The sequence below is a fragment of the Coloeus monedula genome, assembly GCF_965178545.1.
Source record: "Coloeus monedula genome assembly, chromosome: 11".
NCBI lineage: Eukaryota > Metazoa > Chordata > Aves > Passeriformes > Corvidae > Coloeus > Coloeus monedula.
In genome coordinates, this window is record NC_138791.1 from 8,287,305 (window position 1) to 8,311,184 (window position 23,880).

Here is a 23,880-nt window from a genome sequence, read left to right on the forward strand (position 1 = left end):
AGGGTGCAGGATAAAACCACTGCACTTTTAAGCCATTTCTTTTTAGTAGTATAAGGAAAGCCCAATGAATGAAATGGAATAAAAATATTTTATTCTGATATTTAACTTCTAAATTATAGTATGATAAAAAATTATTTCTACAAATGTCAGGTGCATTCCATTTTCAACAGTTTATGTGTCCTTGGACACATACAAATTATGACAACAACTGTACTCATCATTCAAAATGCTGAACACGCTGTCACATCTTGAGCCTTCAGCTTTCCAATGTTTTTTCCACCCTCCCAGAAAATACACTATAAAACACCCAGTGTCCACACACTTGAGAATAGCAGAAATTAAAAGGGATCCTTTTGCCATTAACATGATGTTTAGAATTTACTAATGCTTGAAAACAGTAGTAAACTAATCTCTAACATGTGCTAACATATCTTTAAAAAAATAATTTTTACAAGGATTTTTGATGCTATTCTCATTAGAGAAAAAAAAAAAGAATTCTTGCCAATTCAGTACTATGTTCTTCCAGCATCTCAATATACACAGTATCTTTCTAATTGTTTTAAGAACTGTGACTTTGTAAAAAAACTATACTAAGTTAGATTAAGTATTACTTCTCTTACTTTTGTATACTTTAAGTGTGGGCTGTCCTAATCTATATTTTCACTTATTATATTGTTTTTCTTCTGAGTACATACAATATGCTGCTTCCACCTTAAGATAAGAAGGAATAAAGGAATTTTTCTTCCCTCACATCCCTAGATTTAACTGTCATCTGCACAGACTTTTCATAATTAACAAGTAAGTTTTGCAAGATTGTACAGCAAATTTTGAACAAATTAAAAAAAACCAACTTTAATGACAAACAATTCTTTGTGCAACTGCCTTAATCCCTTTTCAACACTCAGCTTTCTTAGAGCTCAAAATGAAAACTTAATTTCATTTAATGGAACAAGGAAATCTTCCCAATCTTTAGCCCAGCATTAAATAACAGTAAGCAAGCTGGGACTTCCCATGGATGGAAACAGCATTACTTCCATCAGCTCACTGCTAAGAAACTGCCTCCTCCTCCTCATGTTGTGCAGCTTTGGCATTTCTATGCACAGCAGATCTTCAGCACACAAATTGTGTCACCTTTCTGCCTTGTCTTATTCAACCCAAACCCTTTCTCCAGTAAAATAACAAGAATTGCACCAAATCAAGATCCTTCATAGCTGGATTTAATGGAGGAGCATTTACCTCTAAGTGATTCTGCCTAATTTGACCTTCAAGTACTGGAAAACATGGAGAATTTTGCCTTCAATAAGACCCAAGGCACAGCCTTAAAAAAAAAATCATCAAAGGTGCAGATGATTCACTGTGTGAGTAAAATTACCTAAACTTAGATATTGCAAGTTTTGAAGTTTTCCAGGTAATGTTCTCTGAAATTCAGAAAGCAGAGAGAATAAGGAACATTACATTAATGGACAAGGCCCTCCAGATCCAACACATGCATCCAAACGGTCACAGAATTCCATATTAATTACACTTGCAAAGCATGTCAGAGTTCTGCCATCAATGGTTATACACAAATAATTGTTACAGCACTTTCTTATTCCATCTGTGATAACAATCTCAAGAGTCTTTTGTTTGGAAATTCAAAAGATTAAATACAAACTGATGCAAAGAAACCCAAACCAAAACAAAAACAACGCAAGAAAACAACCCGTGAGCCTTACAGCTACTCAGCCAAAATAATCACTTAATAGTTCTATCTCATGCTATTAAAATGGATAATAAAATGCAACAGTTAGCAATGTCTAATTCTCATCTATTAAAACTGAGAGAATGTTTGAGGTATTTGAGTTCTCCCTTAATTCTCCCTAAAGTAACTTCCTGCTAGTGGAATGTGAATACAGGTTCAATGAGACAGAATTTGACTCCACGAGCAGAATGAGCAAAGGCACATTGGTAAGGTATCCTTTAGTATTTGCTGTTCCCACGCTTATTGTAATAGTGGCTGGAACTGCAGTTACACAGATGTGTTTAACTCTGGAAAAGTTGCTCCTTGGAAACAGGAGGGACATTTTGAATGAGGATTTACTCAGCTGGTCACTGCAGGAAACAGGACATGCATGCTCTGTGTCAGCAGATAAACATGGCCAGTTGCAGTTTTTGCATTTTTCCTTAATACAACACTAGTGACAGTACATGATCTTAATCACTAAGTGATGGTAACTAGTGAAAACTGCAGAGTAACTCACTGGCTTCTGTTTACTGCTTGACTCAAGATAAAGCATTCCTGCCTGTTAACTGCTTGGTTTGGCTTGGTTTACCCCAGGTGGTGTTGTAGCACCATGTCCTCAAAGGACAGTATGAACCCCCCATAAAGCATACTCATCTCATGGCTGAACAAACCCAGAGTATCTTCAATATAAAATACAGTCTTCCTTCCCCCATCTCTTTATTCTTTAGATTAGCCCTTCAGGAAGAAAATAGGAAACTTTGTTTCCATGGTATCACTCAGCATATGGAGGACCTGTATTTTTGTCTATTACAAAAAACGACACTTCAGCCTCAGTATGGTGCTGTTTGTGAGTCACCACAGCCAGACTGTGGCAGAGAGACGGGAGATTAATGCAGAACAGGGAGACATGCACTGAAGTTAAATACTGAGACACATTAACATCTGGGAAAAAGAGACTGAGGAAAAGAGCTCCAACATTTCTAAAAGAAAATTATTTCTTCTGATGGAGAATTTTTTGATCTTACCTTTGGCATTTTACCTTGCTTCTGAAAAAAATCCTGTTCTCATTCACTACAACACTCCTGCCATCAAGTACATCAGCACCTAAAACTAGAGGCTGGACTACAAAATTTACTAAGGCTTAATGTTCCAAGCTATTTTATGCCCAGTTGCAAAGTTATTCCTAGCAAAAAATACTAAATTTTGATTATGGCATCTATAAACAGTGTAATACCATGACATTTAAATTATAACAGGAATAATTTTAAATGTATTCTCTTCTATTTTTCCATGCTACATTTTTCAAATCATGAAAGAATTTTTATAAAAAGACCAACAGATTCAAGTTTACTGGCCACAAAAAAGAGAATAACAGATCTTCTTCAGGGGCTGTTTGTTCCTTCAAGTAGATTTAGTGCTGAGACAGTGTGGTAGTTAAAGCACAAACAGAGGCTGTTGATAAAGTGGCAATGCATAACAACGTTGTGATGTATTATAAAGGAGCAATTGCCTGCAGTTCATCAGTGTGGATATGGCAATGAAGTTCTGCTTTACATATTCCAGGCACTAAGAACTTTGTAGCAGTCATTACAGGAGGTTCTTCTTCCCCTATAAAAGGGAAAAAAATAAAAGTGAAGTTCATTAATTGAAACAGTGATTTTGTATTTGGTCAACATTTCAGAAACAATGCAAAGAAAACTTATGAAAAACCTCTGCACCCTCTTGTCATACACTCCTGAGGCTGAACCACCACACTCAGTAAAACCTTATCAAAAGATACAATACTAATTTTCTTCCCAGGCAGGACTTCTTTGGGAAGACCTTATTAGTGAATGGACCTAGTGAAGGTCTGGTTGTTGATACCTCCTCAAAATTAAACTGGCTTGAACTTCAACTGAGGATGCCAAATATGATGATCTCTTTGGGGATTTTTTTCTTTGCACATCAATACTCTGCATAGGAACTGAACTGAAAGAAAGGATTACAAATTAAGTGATTTAGGATTTTAAATTTTGTGATTGATGATTTTTTTTCGAAAGATTATATGAGACTGTGCTTTAAGGAAAGAAGGAAAGATCTTCTTCTGAGATGCTAAATGTCAGAGCTATTCACATCTGTTCTGATCAAGTAACAGGTAAAAAATAAGTAAAAAACCAAAATGTAGTGTGAATTCAGAGTAATAATAATGTCCACCTCTCAGAACAAGAATAAAAGTTAAAAATTCAATTTAATTCTCTTATTATCAGGCATCTAAATATTAGGGCTATAAATGTTTTGTATGTCTGGGACACTAAAGAAATTTAATGGGTTGCACTCTAAAAGGCAGATGATGCTCAGTTCCAAATACTGTCTCCTGTCTACCCTGTACCTCATTAAGACTGTGCTTTGGGTGAGGCAGGTTTGGGGGAGAGTCAGTCAGAATCGTGCTTTTGGATGAGGACAGTAAATGGGAAAATGGCAGAAATTACAGTGGTTTCTTAAGACACTGGAACATCAGTGTTAAATCCAACTCTACCAGCAAGAGCTCTAACGTTTAACCTCTCCAGCTGAAGCATGTTAACAAGGGAGTATGTGACTTGAGAATTAATTACTGGGAAGACTGCCTCTTTCTTCCAGTGCCTCCTTGCAGCTGGGATACCCAGCTGACAGCTCAGTAATTGAATCAGGAGGGGACACTGGGAAAGCATTCTTACAGGGAGACCATACATTTTAAACCAGCATCCTACTTTCACTAGAAGCGTTACAGAGATATCTGTAATTTTTCCCACAAACGTGACAAAAGGCTGAATTAGAAGATGGTAGGAAACTAAAAAATATCATTTTAATTTTGAAAACAGAGTAATTGTGACTTAATTAATTAAATCAGTAAATCTGGGGGTTTTTCCACATGAAGTTTTTTTCAAATTTTAACTATTTAGTCCTGTAGACTATCTACCTGATAAATATAGGTGCTATATCTGTAAATCAGCATTTGTATTCTCTTTCTCCAAGATAATTCTGGCATCAAACATTAGTTAAGAATTATCTTAATAATATTAAAAAATTAATTTAGCCAAGAGAAAAGTCTAGTTAACTCACTGTCAGCACTCATTCCAGAAAGCAGAACAGCATACTACCATCAAAATGCAATATTCACCTGTTGTAGTTGCTTATGGAAAATCTTAGCAAAGTGCAGTTTTATCATGTCAGTACAATTGCTGGAACATTCCATGCTGATGAAGTTGTGATGCCAGTTCAATATCCTATAACTAGTAAGGTCAGACCAGGTTTTTTTATATAGCCTGAGGCAAAATTTACACCTTCTAACTGGAGGCATCTAAGATGGGTGTCTATTCTGGTGAGTGTCTTCCAAGCATTTAAATTCCTCCACTGAAACCCACTTGTTCATTCCCCAGCTCCCTATGTGGTGAGAAGCCTGATGTCATTCTGAAATTTGAGTTGTACAGAAAATATCCCTAAAGGATCCAGTATGTGCTGGAGCAAAATAGGATGTCAGGTTTAGATTTATGGCTGTCTGTGAGAATGCTTCACCATATCACCCTCTTGATTACACCACACAGCTGTCAGCTGAAATCCCAGCTGCCAAGGAGCCCCTGGAAGGAAGAAAGAAGCTATCTCTCCAAGAATAGGTCAATTAATGAGTAGTGACCTATTAATAGAATTTTAATGAAATCTTATCTAGCTAACATTTCCTCCACACACTGTAAGTTAAGAAAAAGATTCATTCTCCCAAAGTTACTGTACCTGTCTTACCATCTTTATACCATGCTTACCTTTCTCTGCAGCCTTCTATATGGCTCCTCACATATTATCTTACCTATTTGGAGATGGCAGAAATATGCACAGTAACTGAATATAAGTTTTGAAACACTGCTGTATCTTACCTAAACCTGATGATGAAGAAACACTTCCTGTAATGGAAGATGTTTCCATTTGGTCTGTCAATAGTCCTTCCATTAAAGGTAAAGATAATTCAGAAGAAGGAACAGATGAATCGTAGATTCCAGAATCTCGAGGCATGTCTTTCAGATTTGAAGCTTTAACAACATGTAACAATGGCTGAAGGACAGAGCTGCCATCACCTTGAATGTCCTGAGTTTCTGTATCTTCTCCAAGGTTTAAGTGCTGAATTATACAGTGAGAGTCTGAATTCCCCACTGAAATATTTAGATCTGTTTTCAGGTAAAAATCACCATCCATCACCTGTTTATTCACCAAGTCATTTAAAACCAAGCCTGAATCAAATTTTTCCATGACAGGCTCCGAGTAGTGTAAAGAAGGCAGAGGGAAGGGAATAAATTGTTTCTCAAACCAATCTGGTTCCTGATCAATGAACTGATGCATATTGCAAATAGCAACATAAAGGGACCTCCCAGATTTGCTCCTGAAATAATTCCTTTTACTAATGTTAACAGGAAACACATCTGAATCCTGTACACTAAGATCTCTGGAGTGTAAGTGTGAATAGAGCTGGGGGAGATTGTCCATGAGTTTGTATTTAGTGCTTAGATCCAGAATAGCAGGGATGTCTCCCTCACAGGAGTAATCGAAGTAGACTGCGATGAACTTGCAGAGGTCAGCTGAATTCTGCTTTGCCTGACGAAGCTTCTCTGCAACAGTCAACACAGCAAAGAGAAAGAGTTCTCCTTTTCCTGCATCTTTGGTGACTCCTCTGTGCTTCCAGTTCTTTTTTTCAACAAAGTATTTCATTCCTTTGGAACACACAATGATGATAAACTGGGACTCATTTATTTTTTTAATAAGCCACTCCTTCTGATCTTCTTTACATTTTTTTAGATCTTCCCACAAATCTAAAGCCACCTGGAAAAAGAAAAAAAAATTCTGGTTGATATTAACTTTTATGTATGTAAACCCAAGTAGTTCCTTAAAAAAAAAAAAAAAGCACTATGGATTTGATACATAGCAGTATTTCTTGGGGAATAAAAAGAACACAGGAAATGTGGCTGCACCAAGTAAATCAGAATTTACCTATGGAACTAAATTTGATATCATCAACCCACAATAAACAACTGTGCTTGCCTCAAACAGTTTACCATTGTATGTTTGGGTCCATAATGTGCTGAATGTAACAGAAGTAACAGAATCATGGAATTGTTTAGATTGAAAAAGACCTTTAAGATCAAGACCAACCATTCACCCAGCACTGCCAAGTCTACCACTAAACCATGCCCCTAAGTCCCATATTCACTTATCATCCTTGCATACTAGTGAAGTGTGATGCCAATAATTTTCATATCTAGATAGAAACCTAATTAGTGCCTATAATATCAAGTCCTTCCAGTTAGGATGCAAAACAGCAGCAGTTTTATCTGATGAGAAAGCTCTGAAAATTTTGTCCTAAGAGTTACCTTATTTTGTACTTTGTCAAGCTCCCTGACCATTCTACATGATCTGAAATGCTGGTGTACAGCAAGAGGAGGGACACAATGCTTTATCTCACAGGAGGAATGAGTAGAAGGATAAGAGAAAAAAACAGATGCAAAAAACTTGCATAAGAGACACACATCAAAACGACTAATAAGATCTTCTTTGAAGCATTTTTCCAGAGAACAAAAATTTCCCCTCTGCTATGTATCACCCACAGCAGAGTGGAAAACTTTGCCCCATCAGAAGACAGAGCAGGTGGATGCCCAGAACACAAGGACTCCCGAAAACTGCTACCACACAGCTGGCTGCAGGAAGAAAGTGATCCTGCCTGAAGTGCTCAGTCAGCTGGACTGGATGATCACTGTCAGTTCCTTCCAAACAGACAACTCTATTCTATGCATGGGGAAGAGGAGTCATTTTATTGCTGTTGGGAGATGCAGGTAGTTTTGTGTCTGGTTTTGTTTCTGTTCTTCAAAACCCTTTTGTGACCTGCTATCTGTGAGAAACAATTTTTATTACAGACAAGTTACTTTTAAATGGCTACTAAATGCCACTGGTTTTATCCTTTATGAGAAAACATTCCAATTCCATACGAAAAGTACTTGTGCAATTCATCTGTTATGCACTGAGCATCACTTTTTGTATTAAACTCCACAATTGTATTAACAAAATATACTATTTCTGTACATAGATGCTATCAATATTTTGTTATATAAATTTTAAATGATGCCTGAGACCATGGTACTTCGTTAGAGCAGTAAGAGCTCACCTCAACACTATTCCAAAGAGGAACAGTGCAGCAGGGCTTAAGTACATCACTAAAAGGGGTTTCAAGTAAGTTACCTATGGAACACTTTATCCTGAACTGTTTTAAACAGACGAAAAAGTTCGGACCATCCCCACCAAACACGTGAGGCCTCGGTTGTGTTTCTGTGTTTGGTCACCAGAGAGCAGAATTGCTGTAATGAAACCCAGCTCCAGCTCATCCCATTCACATCCCGGGGATGGGAGGAAAAATGCAGCACAAAGAGACCAACGATTGTCCTGCCTTTTTCCAGCTGGAAAGTGAAAAACTGGCCACATATTGATTCTATTTTAGAAAGAAGTATGAGATTCTAAGCCTACTCATTCAAAGTAGCAATGTGAATGTCTCTCTCATAGCTTTCAAACAAAAACAAGGGAAAAAAAAGAGTTGCTGCTTTTACAGTATTAATGGAACAGATGGGAAGTAAAAAAATAAAAATCAATTAGTAAGTACATATTGTCAACAAGTAATGCTAATAATGCAGTTTTTGCTCTATGAGTAGAAGTCTTGAGAGATTCAACTTCTTTTAAATTACAATACAAAACATATTTTAGGAATACCAAAGTATATCAGGAAGACAAAAACACCTCTTTGTGGCTGCTGACTATAAAGATGCAAGACCTACTGAAGAGAAAAAGCACTTAATTCAAAGCAAGCTAAACATGGCTGAATGAAAGTCCTGGAATCATGATCTTCCACTATTCTGTTGGTTTGGGTTGTTTTGGTTTTTTGGTTTGTTTTTCTTTTTTTACACTGGGTAAGATCTGTTCATTTCCCCAAGTAAAGTAAATTTAAACAGCCAATATTTAGAAAAATAACAAAAGTTATCTCTGTGGAAAGGAGGGACTGAAATACCTACTTTTCAAGCACAGATTTTGGGAGTGCTGTTTCAATTAAGGAAAAGTTGTTTACGTATGAAATGTTGAGTTTACCTCACAGCCACAAAAGTCCTGAAGAAAATAAGCAAAGCATTGGATGACATTAATGTGTTTCTGGCAATCTTTACTGGAATAGCAGATGAACACTTTTGGCCGGGGACGAAGTCTTTCCACATGGAGACCTGCAGCATATGCTGAAGATTCTGAGCTCTCCTCATCTAGATGGGAATATATATTTTCTAAATTGGAAGAGAAAAGAGAGTTCACACTATAAAGCTTGATTTTGTGTTGGGTTTTTATTACTTTTGTAGGCTCTTTACTAATGCATACAACAATGGGGTTTTTTTCTGAAGACTTTCCTCTCCATCCTGAAAAAGAAAAGTTGCACACACTCTATTTATCCAGCTTAAGAGTTGCTACATGTGGAATACATTTTCAAAGTTAAATGTGCAGTTATTTCTGTCCAACTCAGAAAACACAAGGAAGGTTTAATTTATAGATAGAATGAGGTGGTTTCACCATTAACCAGCTTCTAATCTCTGTTCAAATATTATAAGCCTAAAAGATGTATCATCTTCAAGAGTTCCCTGTCTAACAAAGTCTCTTGTCATAAAAACCCCAAACCACAAGATAAGCCAGGTAATAATATTAAACTCCAGGTCCACAGACCCCTTCAGGATATGATACAGGATCTCTCTAGTGTATATATACACACCCGTGTTTGGACATTAATTTGACATTAATTTGAATTAAGATATGATTAATTTAAATCAAAATAGCTATTACTGTTTCTTTCCTTGCATAGATGCTTTTATGCTGGAACAAAAATGTCTGGCCATATGCCAGATTAATTCAATCTAGTTCTACAGCTGGTTAAGCTAATTCGGAATAAAGCATGCGTATTTCAAAATACAAATATCCATCTAGGGATTCAATTCAGAACAATTCATCAGGAATAACTATTCTGGAACAGCTCTCTCTGTAGACAAATCCTCAGTGATTTGTCTGGGTTTTTTGTTGGAACTGTGCTAGCTGCGAGCAAAGGGTAACTACAGGAGACCAGAAGGTAAAAGGATTTAACCCAGCTGGCATATAGCACTTGCAGTATATCTCAGTGCCAAAATTCAGGTGGATAACACAGATATCTGAGGTTTGGAGAAGTACTCTCTTTTTCCATTATTCATGAAACCACAATTCTCCAAATTCTGTAAAAAAAGCCAATGGATTTTTAACATTTAAATGTATCAACTGTTGCTTGCCAGCTCCTGGATACAGAGGAGAAGTCAGCAAGGAGGGATGGAATCTACGTTAGAAAAACATCTGCAAGCAGGGCTTAGAATAAATTTAGGAAGATGGCTTAGAATGAAAGGTAAAGGCAACTTCCAGGAAAGTGAGCAAATCTGGAACAGTAGCTGTAGATAGTATTCCAGAAAGCACTGTGAATTGTATTGGCATCACATGCCTTTACTTTCCTTCTGATTTAAAATGAAAATGAATTAGGTATTTCTGAGAAAAAGAAGGGAATGTTTAAAACATATCTATTTACAAACCTGTTTGTAATCTACATGGTCACATAGTACTTTCTCAAATAAAAAGAAACATGAAATAAAAAATATTTTCCAATATTGCTTTTGATCTCTCCTTTTTACAGTGAAGCCTTGATCTGTGATACAATAGTGTCTAGGCAACCAATTACCCTCAAGCACTGAGTAAGAATTTGCTACAGGTTTCAATACACAAAAAAGCTGAGAGGAGGAAGGACAGAGAAATAGAAAAGAAAGATGTTCAGATAAAGGTATTTCTGGAATTAACCTACCAATTAAGACTGTTTTGGTTGCAAAAGCGTATCTTTAAACTGAACTTTGTACTGAATAAACCCTCTTACCTTGCTGTTTCTTGCGGCACATCACTGTGAAAAGCGTGGCAAATGCAGAGATGACAACCAAAGGGACTGTGATGGCAATGGCTCTGATGGGGCCAGCCCACGGGGAGTGCACTTGGAAAAAGCAAGCAGAATTAGCCCCATGCAAATATGCTATACTACAGTTATCTGAACAAATCTTCACACTGGGAATGCAAAACTGCTGCAGTACTCTATTATCAGGTAATTCCTGAAGATACAGTAGGCCCAAACATCATGTCCTGCTCCATTTCAAATTAGGTTTTATGGTGGTTGTGCCACTGCCACAGCATCAGTGGCTCACACAAGTAACAAGAGCTGCAACTCACACCAGCCCCAGGAGAACAGCCCTGGGTCAGGTGTAGTTTTGATGAGATATGCAGTGGTCATTTGGACCTGACATGTTTTGGTTCCAGGGTGCTGAACTTGCCACTTAGAAAGAACTGCCCTCTTGCAGAGATCACTCTCAGCAATGTGCATTAGGATTCAGTGCATTTTTCCCACTGCCTCCATCTGTGGCTGTTTTGAGGCTGCAGTTACACTCTGAAATCCCTGTTTAGCTTCTCAAAAACAGGGCTGATCCACGGGCATGTGAAGCATCCACCTGACAGGTTCTCCAGACTGCTCGGTTTGGTACCAGGGCTGAAGGGCACAGGTGATGTGTTTAGGCTGCTCCCACTGTTTCATTACACTGTTCCCACACTACTGCACTGTCAGTTATATACAATTAAAGTTATGATTCCTCATATCCACATATACAACAAAAGCCACTTTCCCACAAAGATTTCCAATGATGGATTGATGTAAACTCCACTAAATATAAATGTGGAGAGATGCACATGTGTAGGCTCAAGTGTCACCTCTACTCCTTTTCCATTAGGTCAAAAAAATCACAGCACAATTACCTCAATAGTCTATCTTATGGCAAACAGAGGTCAAATAGAGACTTACTTCCAACATAATTAAAACTGAATCTATATTAATACATTAAATATAGTATATTGTTTAAAAAACAGAACTCATACCTGGTTTTAGTGCATAGTGCATTGTTTTCCTTGTTGTGTTAGTGTCATCAACCAGCTTGGAAAAGTAAAAAATTAATTTTATTTACTTTCTGCAATACGTAAAATAACTGTAACAGCTCTTATGACCAAATGTGAAGAAAGTTACTGTTGAAATAGTTAAAACTAAAGAGCAGCACAAACTAGTACAACAAAAATTGACCAAGCAACAGAATTCCAATTAACAAAAATAAAAATCAAAGTCCAGGAATTATGCAGGCCCCCAACTTCAATTTAAGGCACAGACGAAAGTGCTGTGCACTCAGGGAAGCAAAGCTATGGAAAGGCCAAGAACATTGTAAAAAATTTACTTGCCCAAGTTACTTCAGTAGGGATGCTCGAGGTTCAATTCTACCAGTGTGGTTTGAAATATTTTAATTTTACTCCATTTTCCCATTAACATCCTCACTTAGGTGTTGCACAAAAGACTATTCAGAAATATTACCTCAATTATATAATCCCCTGGAGATACGTTCTGAAGAACACAACTTGTAGTGTCTGTGTTCTGCTCCTACATCAAAGAAAGAATACTTTGCAAGCCATTCACATACTTTTAAAACCTAATAAAGAATTCACATTGGTTTACAAATAGGCAGAGCATTCTTGTATTCACATACCTTAAACCAGCAAAACTAAGTCTGCCCATTCAATTACACAATCCTCTGCCTGCAGAACAAACTTCTGTTATCCAGGTCCAATGGAGCCCTCAAGCCTGCTTTTGACTGATGAGTGCTATCACAGTACAACTGTTATTTACATAAACAGTTCCAAATAGTTTTACAATTTTAAAACTGATCCTATTTTATATTAAGTTTTTAAAGCTTCTATAAGACCTTAGAACATCTCATGTTAATAGGTTTTGTGCTTTTAAGAGCTTCACAACTCAGCCACATACCTGTTTGCAGGTCTTTTGCTTAAATGGCCCTTCATGCTTAAGTTTGTAGTGAAGAAAGTAGTACCTAAACCCAAAGTTGTGAGGTGCATGATCAAAGGACACTTGCATGTTAAAACCTTGCTGGGTAACATTCACATTCCTTGGCTTCCAGTCTGTCAGAGGAGATATTCATGAATCACAAAACTACTCTTCAAGTACAGTAACTTTTTGTAAGATTAACATATTAAAATATTACATTTTACTTACAAGGTTTGCAGACAAGGTTTTCTGGCTGTAGCAACAATTCACATGCTACAAATATAAAGAAAAATTATTAATTATACAGTATCAAACTGCTATGCTACTTAAACAGAAAAAGAACATGGGCAAAAGTAGGGAGCTCATCATTTTGAATACCCCCACTTCTTTCCCAGACTCTAATATGCCTGGACTAAATACATTTTGCAAACTTCTTTGGCATGATTTCAAGTCCCTTCTCATCTTGATACGTGAAACAGAGATCCATTAATTTGAGTAGCACATTTCTTAGTGAGACGAAAGGGATAACACCAGGTGCAGCATGTCAGGAGAGAAAGTTTAAACTAGTCTTAAATGCTGAGCACTACTACCAATGGTACAGCAGTCTGCATTAACAGACGGACTTTAAAATACCTTAGGAAAGTTTTACAGGGAAAAAACCCCTTAGCAGGACAAATATCAACAGTTCGCTCCAAAGGGTACTTGCAGTTTCTCACCATACTGTGTGAGCTTATTCAAGTTTCTTCTCTCTACCTCCAATTGCTAAGTAATTTAGAGAAATTCAACTTGATCTGCTGCTATCCAATTTTAGATGTCCTCCTCTACATCCGTCTCTAGACAGCTGTTTTTAAATTGTAATCTCAAAAGCAAAAAACAACCTTCCCTTCTCCACAATGTCCAGAGAGGAGCAAACCATCTCCATGAGTGAAATGATCCTGAGAACCACAGAACAATCCTGTTCTAGGCAAACCTGCAATAATCTCAGGCCTACCTGAGACTTTTCTCCTGGTTGCTGCCTAACACATATGATCGCACACTACAGATTTATCTATGGCATGCAAATTCTTTCTGCTTAACACCCAGATCTTCCTTCCAAGACAATGTCAGTAACTACTTATTCCAGACTCATCCAACATCATCATCCACTAAATTCCTTTGTTGGGAAACCCAAAACGTTGGGGAGAGGGGAGGACCGCTGAGGAGATGATATGCAATACTATATTACATGCAATACTGTATTATATGCAATACTGTATTATATGCAATACTATATTATATGCAATACTATATTACATGCAATACTGTATTATATGCAATACTGTATTATATGCAATACTGTATTATATGCAATACTTACATCTAGTTCGGAAGAAAAATGGGTGATAATTACTTTCATTTTTAATGGAAGGAAAAGGAACAATCTTGACAAAGTAATCCGTTTCAAACTTCAAATTTACGAAGGGCTGGGACTCCATTCCCTACAAAAAAGACAAGATTGCAACATATTTTAAAATCAACTATTATAGTTGATATAATAGTTGAAATACTAAAAGTATTTTTCACAACAAGCCCCCAGTTTTGCAATCAAAGGCTCAAATTAATACATTAAGAATGCTTTACCTACTCCTCTATTCCAATCTGACATGAGGAATCTCAATACATAGTTGGATGTAGACCATTACAGACTTGCATCTGTACTCCAGAGTCACCAAAATGAGAGTTCCCAGCTTCAGGGAAGCTTCTATCAAAAGGGACAAGATCTCTCTCCAAAGCAACAACCATCATTAATTTCACCAATAATACTTTTGGGAACCAACCAACTCTTTGACACGGGCATGGAGTAATAGGACAAGGGGGAATGGCTTCAAACTGAAAGAGGGTAGGGTTAGATTAGATATTGGGAAGAAATTCTTCAGTGTGAAGAAGTGAGGCCGTGGCACAGGTTGCCCAGAGAAGCTGTGGCTGCCCCATCCCTCCAAGTGTTCCAGGCCAGGCTGGATGGGGCTTGGAGCAAGCTGGGATAGTGGGAGGTGTCCCTGCCCATGGCAGAAGGGTTGGAACTGGATGACCTTTAATGACCCAAACCGTTGTAGGATGATAGACACTTTCAAAACTACTCACACAGTCAAACAACACTGGAACTATTCTTGAAACAAAGCACTTACTGTTCGTTTAAAACTGGGGCTGAGCTGCTTTGGATCCTTTAAAACCATCTGCTGGCATTGTCTTCCCTCTGATTTTAACTCCTCAAGTATTACTCGAAATCCCTTCAGGTATTCAATCCCTACAAACAGCAGGGTATTTAAACAGAAGATTAATATTTCAAAATGCATTATGTGGTATTTTATGTAATTTGTATTTCATTTGTCTTTAAAAATGAAACTTATCAGTCATACAAAGTATGTTTGTACTTAATACCTGATCTTGTACATCAGTTCTGCACATTCTATCTTGCCTATCTAGAATTCAGTCTTTGGCAAAGGCTACAATTACTACATACTTGTGCAATGCTTAGAACAGAGGGGCCCATGTCTCATCTGGGGCTTCCAAATTACCACTGCAATAGAAGTTATCAGTACCTTCTTCACCTTCAGAAATACTTTATACTAACTTCACATTTCCTAGCACATTACTAGCAGTCAAATATAATATTTTGCTGGCAAATTATAGAAATATTCCTTTATAGATTTTACTATCATCTCTGAGACTACCAGATTAAAATGATAACAATTGTTACAACTTCTTTAGCTCTAGTACAGTAAGGGATAACAGAAAACTTGACTAAAATGGAATGGAATTTATTTCAGTGCATGTATACTTCCAGTTATTTATAACTGCTGCCAGAACTACACCCGTTTTGTTCAAGTTACTCCAATACAACTTATCTCAGCAGTGTCTTTACAATGTTCTCATCACAGAATTACTTCATGACACGACTAAACTGAGTCACAGTGATGTGAATATCCCAGGAAAATGCCAGTGTTAACCCTGTGACAGTTCTGTGGCTCAGGTATCAAAGGCACTGCACAGCTCTTTAACTCTCGCTACTTCATCTAATTACATCTCCTCAATAGCATTACACATATTTATCAATGACACAGACACAGCTTTTGTAAGTTAAATGCTACATAAATCAAAATGGACTCATTTCAGTTTATGCTATGCTTGTCAAACCAAAAAATAAAATCCCATATGTATCATTTCCACATTTTCCACCACCTCCTCTGGTTCACTAGGTTTGTGTGTTTTGATTAATGTTTTATAATTTTGTAGAAGATAAAGCGTTGCCAAACGTGTTCTCACTGTTCTATGGAACAAAAGCACTATTTGTCCTTACATGAAGACCCTGAAAGAGAAAGTGTCCAGTTCCCATGTTACCCAAGCTGTCTGAACAGCAGTTCTGTCCTCACATTTCCCAAAGGATTAACCTCTGATGATTACAAGGAAGAACACCAGGCTTTGTTTCCCATGGGTGTCTGATCCATCCAGTCTGCAGCTGAAGATTACCAAATGCTTTCAACTGCACAATTCTGCAGAATTCAGTGGAAAAAATAGGAGCTTTGCAAAGATGTTAACAATTCCTTTCTTTTTAGGCAGTTTGCATCAATGATTCCAAGCATTATTTAATTATTTGACTTAGTACCTATGACCAGGAAGTTACTACCAAACCCATGATGAGTGAGCCCATTTCCCTCTAGAACTTACCAATGGCATTTGCTGTCCAAAGGATCATCACAGCCACCTGCTCCTGGCATGCAAACTGACTGATGGTGATGTTCTGCACATCTCCAATCATGTGTCTTCCCACTGAATTCAGGTAAGGAGTGCAGTCTAAAAATATGGACAAATAAGCACTTTTAGAAAAACATTGCAGCTGACATAAATTCCCTAATGTCTTCAAGACTGAGCTAAGTAAAATTACCAGTGCATTATTTTCTGTAAGTACTATACAGCAAATCTAGATGAAGTTTTTGTCTCAAGACACCAAAAGCCACAAAACTTCATAAATCATTGAGCACAACCACTTTCACTGGTTGCCAACCCACAGTTCACAGGACTCCCAAGGAAATTACCAGTTTATACCACCAGTGTAACCTGTACCACACAATGTGTTGGGACTCCAAAAAGAGAACAACTTTTCCTTGTAGTTGTTCAAAGGAATATGAAGACTGACATTAATTTTGTTCATGTACAGTGCTCAAAGCAAGAGAATGTTGGTCAACGATCAGGCACATATGAGAACAATAAACCATGTGAAGCTTGAGAACTGCTCAAGAAGAGCTTTTGAACCAAAACACTGCTTGATCCTGACCACAAAGAACCTACTGCCTAAATCCATGTCCTCTCTGCCACCCATTCTGCAGCCACATCCCTGCAGACCACCTAACTGCCACTGGATTCACTCAGGACTGGTTTTGTCTTGTTATTCTCACAAAATACAGTGTATTCCCTAAAGTTACAGCTCCACAAACATGTTAATTATAGAAAACTTTAGCTTTAATTAAGAAAACAAAATACAAGCAAAAGATTCCTGACTTTGTTGTTGAACTTTACCATGTCTTTTTGTTTTCAAAACAAGAAAACAAATAAACCCAAATTTTATTACTTTTAAAGCTTTACAATATTTAGGCTCATACTGTGTGGCAGGAAGAGAAGTAGTAGGCAGGGGATTCACTAGTTCTGGAGCACAGTATACATGAAGATGGGTGTGCAAAAACATTCTGTTCCTGAACTAGTGAAACCAACAAAATCCAGAAGAAATTGATCAGTAGATTGTATATTAGTGACTGATGATTAATTCAAAATAACTGAGATCATTTACATGCTATATATTCATCTATACAGAGCTTGTAGAAAAGAAACATGAAAAATCAAGTGCTATGATTCACCAGTACAGGAAATTCAAATTTAATTCAGAGGTGTGATCTTAAGGGCAAGGAAAGAAAAATTATTGACTGTAAAGGAGATTTCGAAAATGGCTTTTTACTATGAATAACCATGGCAAGGGGTCTTTTATAAAACTGTCACAGACATAAGAATAGAACAGTCTGTACAACACTGCCTTTTACAAAAGCTGGGCAGTTGGTACCGACTCCGCTGTTTGTAGAATTTGGTTGCTATGAGTGAACTCAGTGACAGCATGAACTTCCTCTTAGGGGGAGAGAGGATCTCTTTCAATGGAAAGTTTGAAGTAACTGGTTTTTGCTCAGTCTGGATCTAATTAATAGCAAGCCCAAGACTTTGGATCCTGGTTACTAGAATTTTATGGTCATATGACAATTTGCCAAAATGGAATATAGCACAAACGCCTGAAGTCTGACTGCAAGTCACTGATTCACAGTTTTAAAGAACAACAGTTTTAGGAAGAGAACAGCATGGAAAAATCACACTTTTTAGGAAATCACTTCTTTTACTCGAATACAAGTGACATGCTAAAAAACAGACATTTCTTTTTCACCTGAATAAATAATCTAACCAAGTAATTTAGCATCATAAAACACAGATTGCTAGAGTTGCTGTGTGGTAAAATAAAAGCCTCTAAATCACAGCTAGCAAGCCAAATTCTCTTTTGTGCTGGCTTATTTTTAGAGGTAAATATGTATTTCCATACCACGTGAGCTCTTTAGTCTTCATATCAGCAAACTCTTTTCCTAGTCCTGCAGAACTCAAATAATTCCTTTGTCCAGGAAGCACACAGTGCCAGCACAATTGTGAATTAATACTTCTCATTGGTTAAACACAGTTTCTGGTGCCAGAATTAATGGAAAAAACATGACACATACTGGGATTTAAACAGACTCACTGTGTTAACTAAATGTGGGGATCTCTGTTCTGACTGGTATTATTTCCTAGTTTTCTTTATGTAGATTAAAAAACAAAATCATACTTCTTTTGCAGTGATCACCTACATCTCGTACAATCTGACACGCTTAAATTTTGCTCATTTTAAGTGTTAAGATCAAATAAGATTTTAAAAAAATTCACAGTGAAGGACTGCAAATTCAGAAATTAACATCAAAATTGAAGAGCAAAAGGATGATCAGAATGAAACAAATGACTATTGTTAGGCTTCCTGAGGCATGCTCTCAGTGATGAAACTTTACCTACATTCAGCATCTGAGATAACTTCTTTGGGTAGGCAGAAAAAATCAGCTATGACTTGCACTGGCATTAAAAAAAACATTGATTTAATGTAAATGAGGACCTTGACTGGACACTGAGTTTATACTGATGATGGCCACTACCTGCCCACATAAGGATAAATTCTTAATGTAGTCAGCAGTCCTACTTTGACAACCAGACAAGAAAGACGACAAAACATCTAAAATAACCGCCAGCAACAAGGTACAGCCATTTAGCAGATGTTTGAAGAGGTCTGAAGTATTACTGCTGCAACCTGTTTATCACTGTTACTATGGCAGAGATTACTTTGTTCTCAGTTTAGCTGCAAAACCCACCACATCTGCCACAGCTCTAAAACCATCTGTCTGCACTGCAAATGTAGACAGCAGTTTTCCACTGGCCTGGGCCTTGAAGACTGTAGCTGATGAAAAGTTCTCACTGATTCAACTAAATGAAGAGATGCTATTCAATATTCTTCAATATTCACATTCAATATTATCCTTGCAACAACAATTTTTTTAATATATGACCTGTATACCTTTTCTACCTCGAGACACACATTATGTCATTTTCACCCAAAATCACACATCAGAGAAAAGCTCTATAAAGCTGAAAAGAATCCTTTCCTATGTCTTTGTGTGTACTGAACCTTTCAGAGACTACATTTTTACACAGAATAATTTTCTATAATGTTCAGCCAAATACTGGGCAAATGATGTAGGCCAACCTGAAAGAGAAACTACTACAAATTGTTAGATAGTTTTACTATCAGTGAAACACAGAAGGAGATCTACCAGACCTAGCAGACACAGATTTTCTAGATTTTAAAATTATGTCAATATTGAAGAGCTTATGCCATTCCTAGAGCCAGTTTAAGAGACATGTTGCAATATATTGACAACTGGGATGGAGTCCTTGATTTTTGTGAATATAGTGCAGATTTTCAACTTACTGTCATATTTAAAGGTGATGTTGAATAGTCCATTGTTCTTTGTGACTGATGACAGCCCCTGGAGAAAAAAAACAAAGAGAAAGGAAAATCTGAATATAGTATTTGCATGAAGCCATGAAATAGTTGTTGAAGTAGTATGACCTGCCCAGTAGATGGGAATCACAGAAGCTTATTTTTGGAAGAAAATTATGTGATATTCTCAACTTCCACCATCTAGGTGAATTGTGTCCGTACAAAAACCATACCTTTAATCAGGGTTTAATAACAAATCAAATTGGGTTCTCCAGGGGAAACGGTGCAAGAGAAAAGAACGTCAGCCAAAAAGGACTCCACAGCCATGAAAAGGAGTATCAGAAGTTCCAAGAGAGCACCATTGCAGAAATCCATTATGCTACCTCAGACACTCTTTTCTTTTATCAAATACCATTAAAGCAGATACTGCAAACTGAAGACCAACCAGAGAACTGCTCTGCCAGGGTGAAATCCAGGTTGATGTGTCTGCTGTCTCTTCTCTACTTATAGAAAAGAACTTTGGTCCTCAGAGATGCAATACCTTCCCCTTCAGAAAGCACTGAAATTGTTTTGAAACGCAGAATGTAGCATCACCCTCACAAGACACAAAGCTGAAAACTGGAACACTGATTCTTATGATACAATATCATTCCCTGAAAGGCAAATGACATCACATTTCCCATCAGCTTTAAAAAAATACCACCTATTTACACAGAATTGTATCTGGGTTCACTGTCACAGCGCAAACAGCAAAAATCAGTATAAAAGTTGATAAAAGTATAAAAAAGCAGCAGTAATTAGGTGTTGTCAGGATCATGCCCAAACACTCACTGTGTGTCCCTCCACAGCCAGACCCAGGTATGGACAAAGAAAAACAAGGTGGGAGCTGTCAAGTGAAAAAAAAAAAAGTAAAGCACTTCCTAAAGGATTAAAGCAATTCAGACCTTGATAGTAGTGTTACAAATTTCTAATCTCACTCTCTTCTTAGGTGGCTTTTCCTTTGTTTAAGTTTGATTTAGCTTGGCACTGAACCAGTTGTTATACAAAAAAGCTTCCTGAAACAGGCTGTAACTTTTCCATTAATACTTGATCTATTATGACTCACTTTCTGTTTCTCTAAGCTTTATTAAATGTCATTTAACTTATAGCAAAATTAAGACATGATTTATTTGATTTAAAAAATCTCAAAGAAGTAACTACTGACTTTTTATATTTATCAAAGGAGATTAACCCTCAAATCAATTGATACTTGTCTTCCTTTTGTCCTAGAGATGAAGTTTTGAGAGACATAAATTTTACCAAATTCCACAGAAAATTAGCACACGTATTTTAATTCATTAGATAGGATTTTTATATGCTATATGAAAACAAAAAGGCAACACTTTTCCTTTAATTACATTTCTACTGGGATTAAGGTGACAGAATATATAACAGGAGAAGCATAAATAAATATACCACAATCATTGATAATTTAGATGCAAAAAACAGACATAACAAAAGCCAAACTCTGCTGAACTTACTGTGCACGTAAGACTTACTAGTTGCAAATATTTGCTCCCAAGTGTAGAAAAGGTGCAAAAAGGCTGCAGTAATTAGTGAGAGAATTAGGGTCACCTTCAACTACTGAACTAGATAATTGTTGTATTAGTTGTAAGTTAATACATGTAAGATACTCAGATAATTTCATCATGCTAAACTCTAGTGTTAATCCCTAAACTACTTACTGCTGTGAGCTTAAAAATATATTCTTCCAGGAAGCATTCCCTTGGTTTTGAATTAAAGTAATTGTGCTATTTAGATGGCTTATAGCTAGGAGAACTTTTTTAGAGCATCTTTAAACCTATAAATACTAATGTTACAGCCTCAGGGCTCTACATTCTCAGCTAATTGTCCCTGCCCATGGCAGGGGGGTTGGAAGTAGATGATCTTGGAAGGTTCCTTCCAACCCAAACCATCCTGTGATTCTATCATTAATTAACCACGAGCATTTGTTGAATTTACATTTGTTTAATTTAATTTATTCTGAACTTTACTAGAAAGCAAGTCTTTGTGTCCTGGAGCTTTGTCTACAAAATCCCTGTGGTCTACATACTTCTATACACGTGGACTGAGAAGAAATAAATAGGAAAGAAAACAGACAAAATATCTTTTCTGAAGAACTCTAGACCACTGATCTTTGGACAGATAATCCAAGCTGAAATGCATACATATTAAATTACAAACAGCTTTATTTGTCAAAAAGCTGGGGGAGCACAGGAGGCATTAGCCACATTAAATCTCACATTATGTGAGCTCAAAGCACAGAACTCCACAGAAAACATGATAAGCTAAAATCCAAATCCTGTATCTACATTGGGCAAGCACAGGAAGAATTTCCATCACACATCTCAAATCACAGAGATCAATGCTGGATTCTGCTCCTCAATGCATATAAACGCCTGAATGATTAAGATCCCAAGATATCTTAAGTCAACACAGATCTAAGTAAGACCAATACACATCATCTCCTGAAGGAAAACAGCTTGTTTGCATGTTCCAGGCATGTATAGGCATTTCATTTTATTTAAACATCCATCTTTCATCCTGAAAGAGCACAAGTATTAATAAAAGGCAAAGATTATTACACAAGTTAACCTCTAATTTTGTTTATATTTTCCTAATACCCAACCCTCATTTATAGTAACAGCTCAGTAATGAAATGCATTTATGACAACTTTTGGTGACAACACCAATTACTATGCCAGAGAGGAACAAAGTTAGGATTACATATCCAGAAATAAAGCTTAAATGAAATTTGTAACCACAGGAACTAACTGTGCCTCCAAGAAAAGTTAAATTTAACTAATGTCTGCTGTCAGGCATAAATTAGATACAATTGAATGAAATGAAAAATCTGTTTGATTTTATTGAACCTTTCCCTTTCTTCTTTTTAACCTAGAACATGCAGTGTTTCATATTTGAAAGAAACATCTATTTTTTAAATCTGGCAATTCCTGCCAGAGATAGTATTGGTGATAAAAATGGATGGGTGATTTCAGAATAGTTCTATGACTAATCTTTATTACAAATAATATTGAAATATACTCCAACATTCATCTTTTGAGTAAACAATCTCTCATTCAAAAAGCCAGTTTCTGTGTGTGGATAGGTACTGTCAGGCAGCCACTTGAACATCAATACTGGGAAACACAGAGGGATGCTAGCACTAATTACAGAAATCTGGTAAAGGAGGTAGGAAATCACTACCCCTCAAGCACAGCCTTGTGCAGCAGACCAAAACAGTAATCATGATTCATCTTTCATACGTTGTTAATCAATGCACACATGGTCCTAATTTCACACTCCCATGAGGCAAACTGAAGGGACAATTGTTTTTGAACTCTAACATCAAGATGAATAATCAATGTTTATCATACTCATTGCTCAGTAAAACAAGGGTTTTATATTTGACATCTGCTCTTCTTGTTTTAAAGCTTTATTGATGCTTCCGACCAAGTAAAAATATTTTCTGTTTCTAGAGTCATCAGTAAAATGATGAATTATTTGTATTATTTAGATGCCTGCATTTTGAATTGCTTTTAAGAGAATATAACAAAATACATCATCCATGTTGATGTTTGCTATATAAATTGTGTGTACTCCATTGACTGCAGAATGAGTTCCAAGCCCTGGGTGGACGGGTTTGTACTGTTATTACTTATAAACTTCATGTGACTGACAACTGCAACCATACATTTTGTCCAGATTTACCTTTTGATATATATATATTTATATATATATATATATGTTCCTGCATTGCATGCACAAATTATGGGAATAGCACTTAAAAGAAAAATCTCAGTGACGCTGAAAAGTTAGTTTTAATTTAAGTGAATTAAGTTAATTAAAGGAGCAAGAGATTTCTTGGTGCCTATTTCATATTTTAAAGAGGAACCTAAACTCCTCTAAATAGGCTGGTTTTAATTTCTTTTACTAAGATGACATCTTTTGTGTTTGCTCTAATGTAAGCAACATAATTTACAAGAAGCTACCAGATTTTGGTTGGATTTTTGCTGGTGGCTATTTAGTGTTTCATCTGTAGAGCCACTGCACACAGGTTCAGCTGCAGAGGAGCTGAATGTGTCT

At 36.7% G+C, this 23,880-nt stretch overlaps 1 protein-coding gene across 1 annotated transcript; it reads right to left on the bottom strand.

The window, feature by feature from the left end:
- Window positions 1-3,215: 3,215 nt before the first annotated feature.
- On the bottom strand, window positions 3,216-19,800 carry IL17RD (interleukin 17 receptor D; the record flags this gene model as incomplete). Its single annotated transcript, XM_082289096.1, has 12 exons — window positions 19,744-19,800; window positions 16,374-16,499; window positions 14,834-14,952; window positions 14,026-14,146; window positions 12,897-12,941; window positions 12,651-12,802; window positions 12,201-12,266; window positions 11,720-11,774; window positions 10,680-10,790; window positions 8,849-9,033; window positions 5,608-6,544; window positions 3,216-3,331 (listed from the first exon to the last, which is right to left on the bottom strand). The coding sequence occupies exons 2-12, from the start codon at window positions 16,462-16,464 to the stop codon at window positions 3,216-3,218; spliced, it is 1,998 nt and encodes a 665-aa protein (XP_082145222.1). The 5' UTR covers window positions 16,465-16,499; window positions 19,744-19,800.
- Between the last annotated feature and the right edge of the window lie 4,080 nt (window positions 19,801-23,880).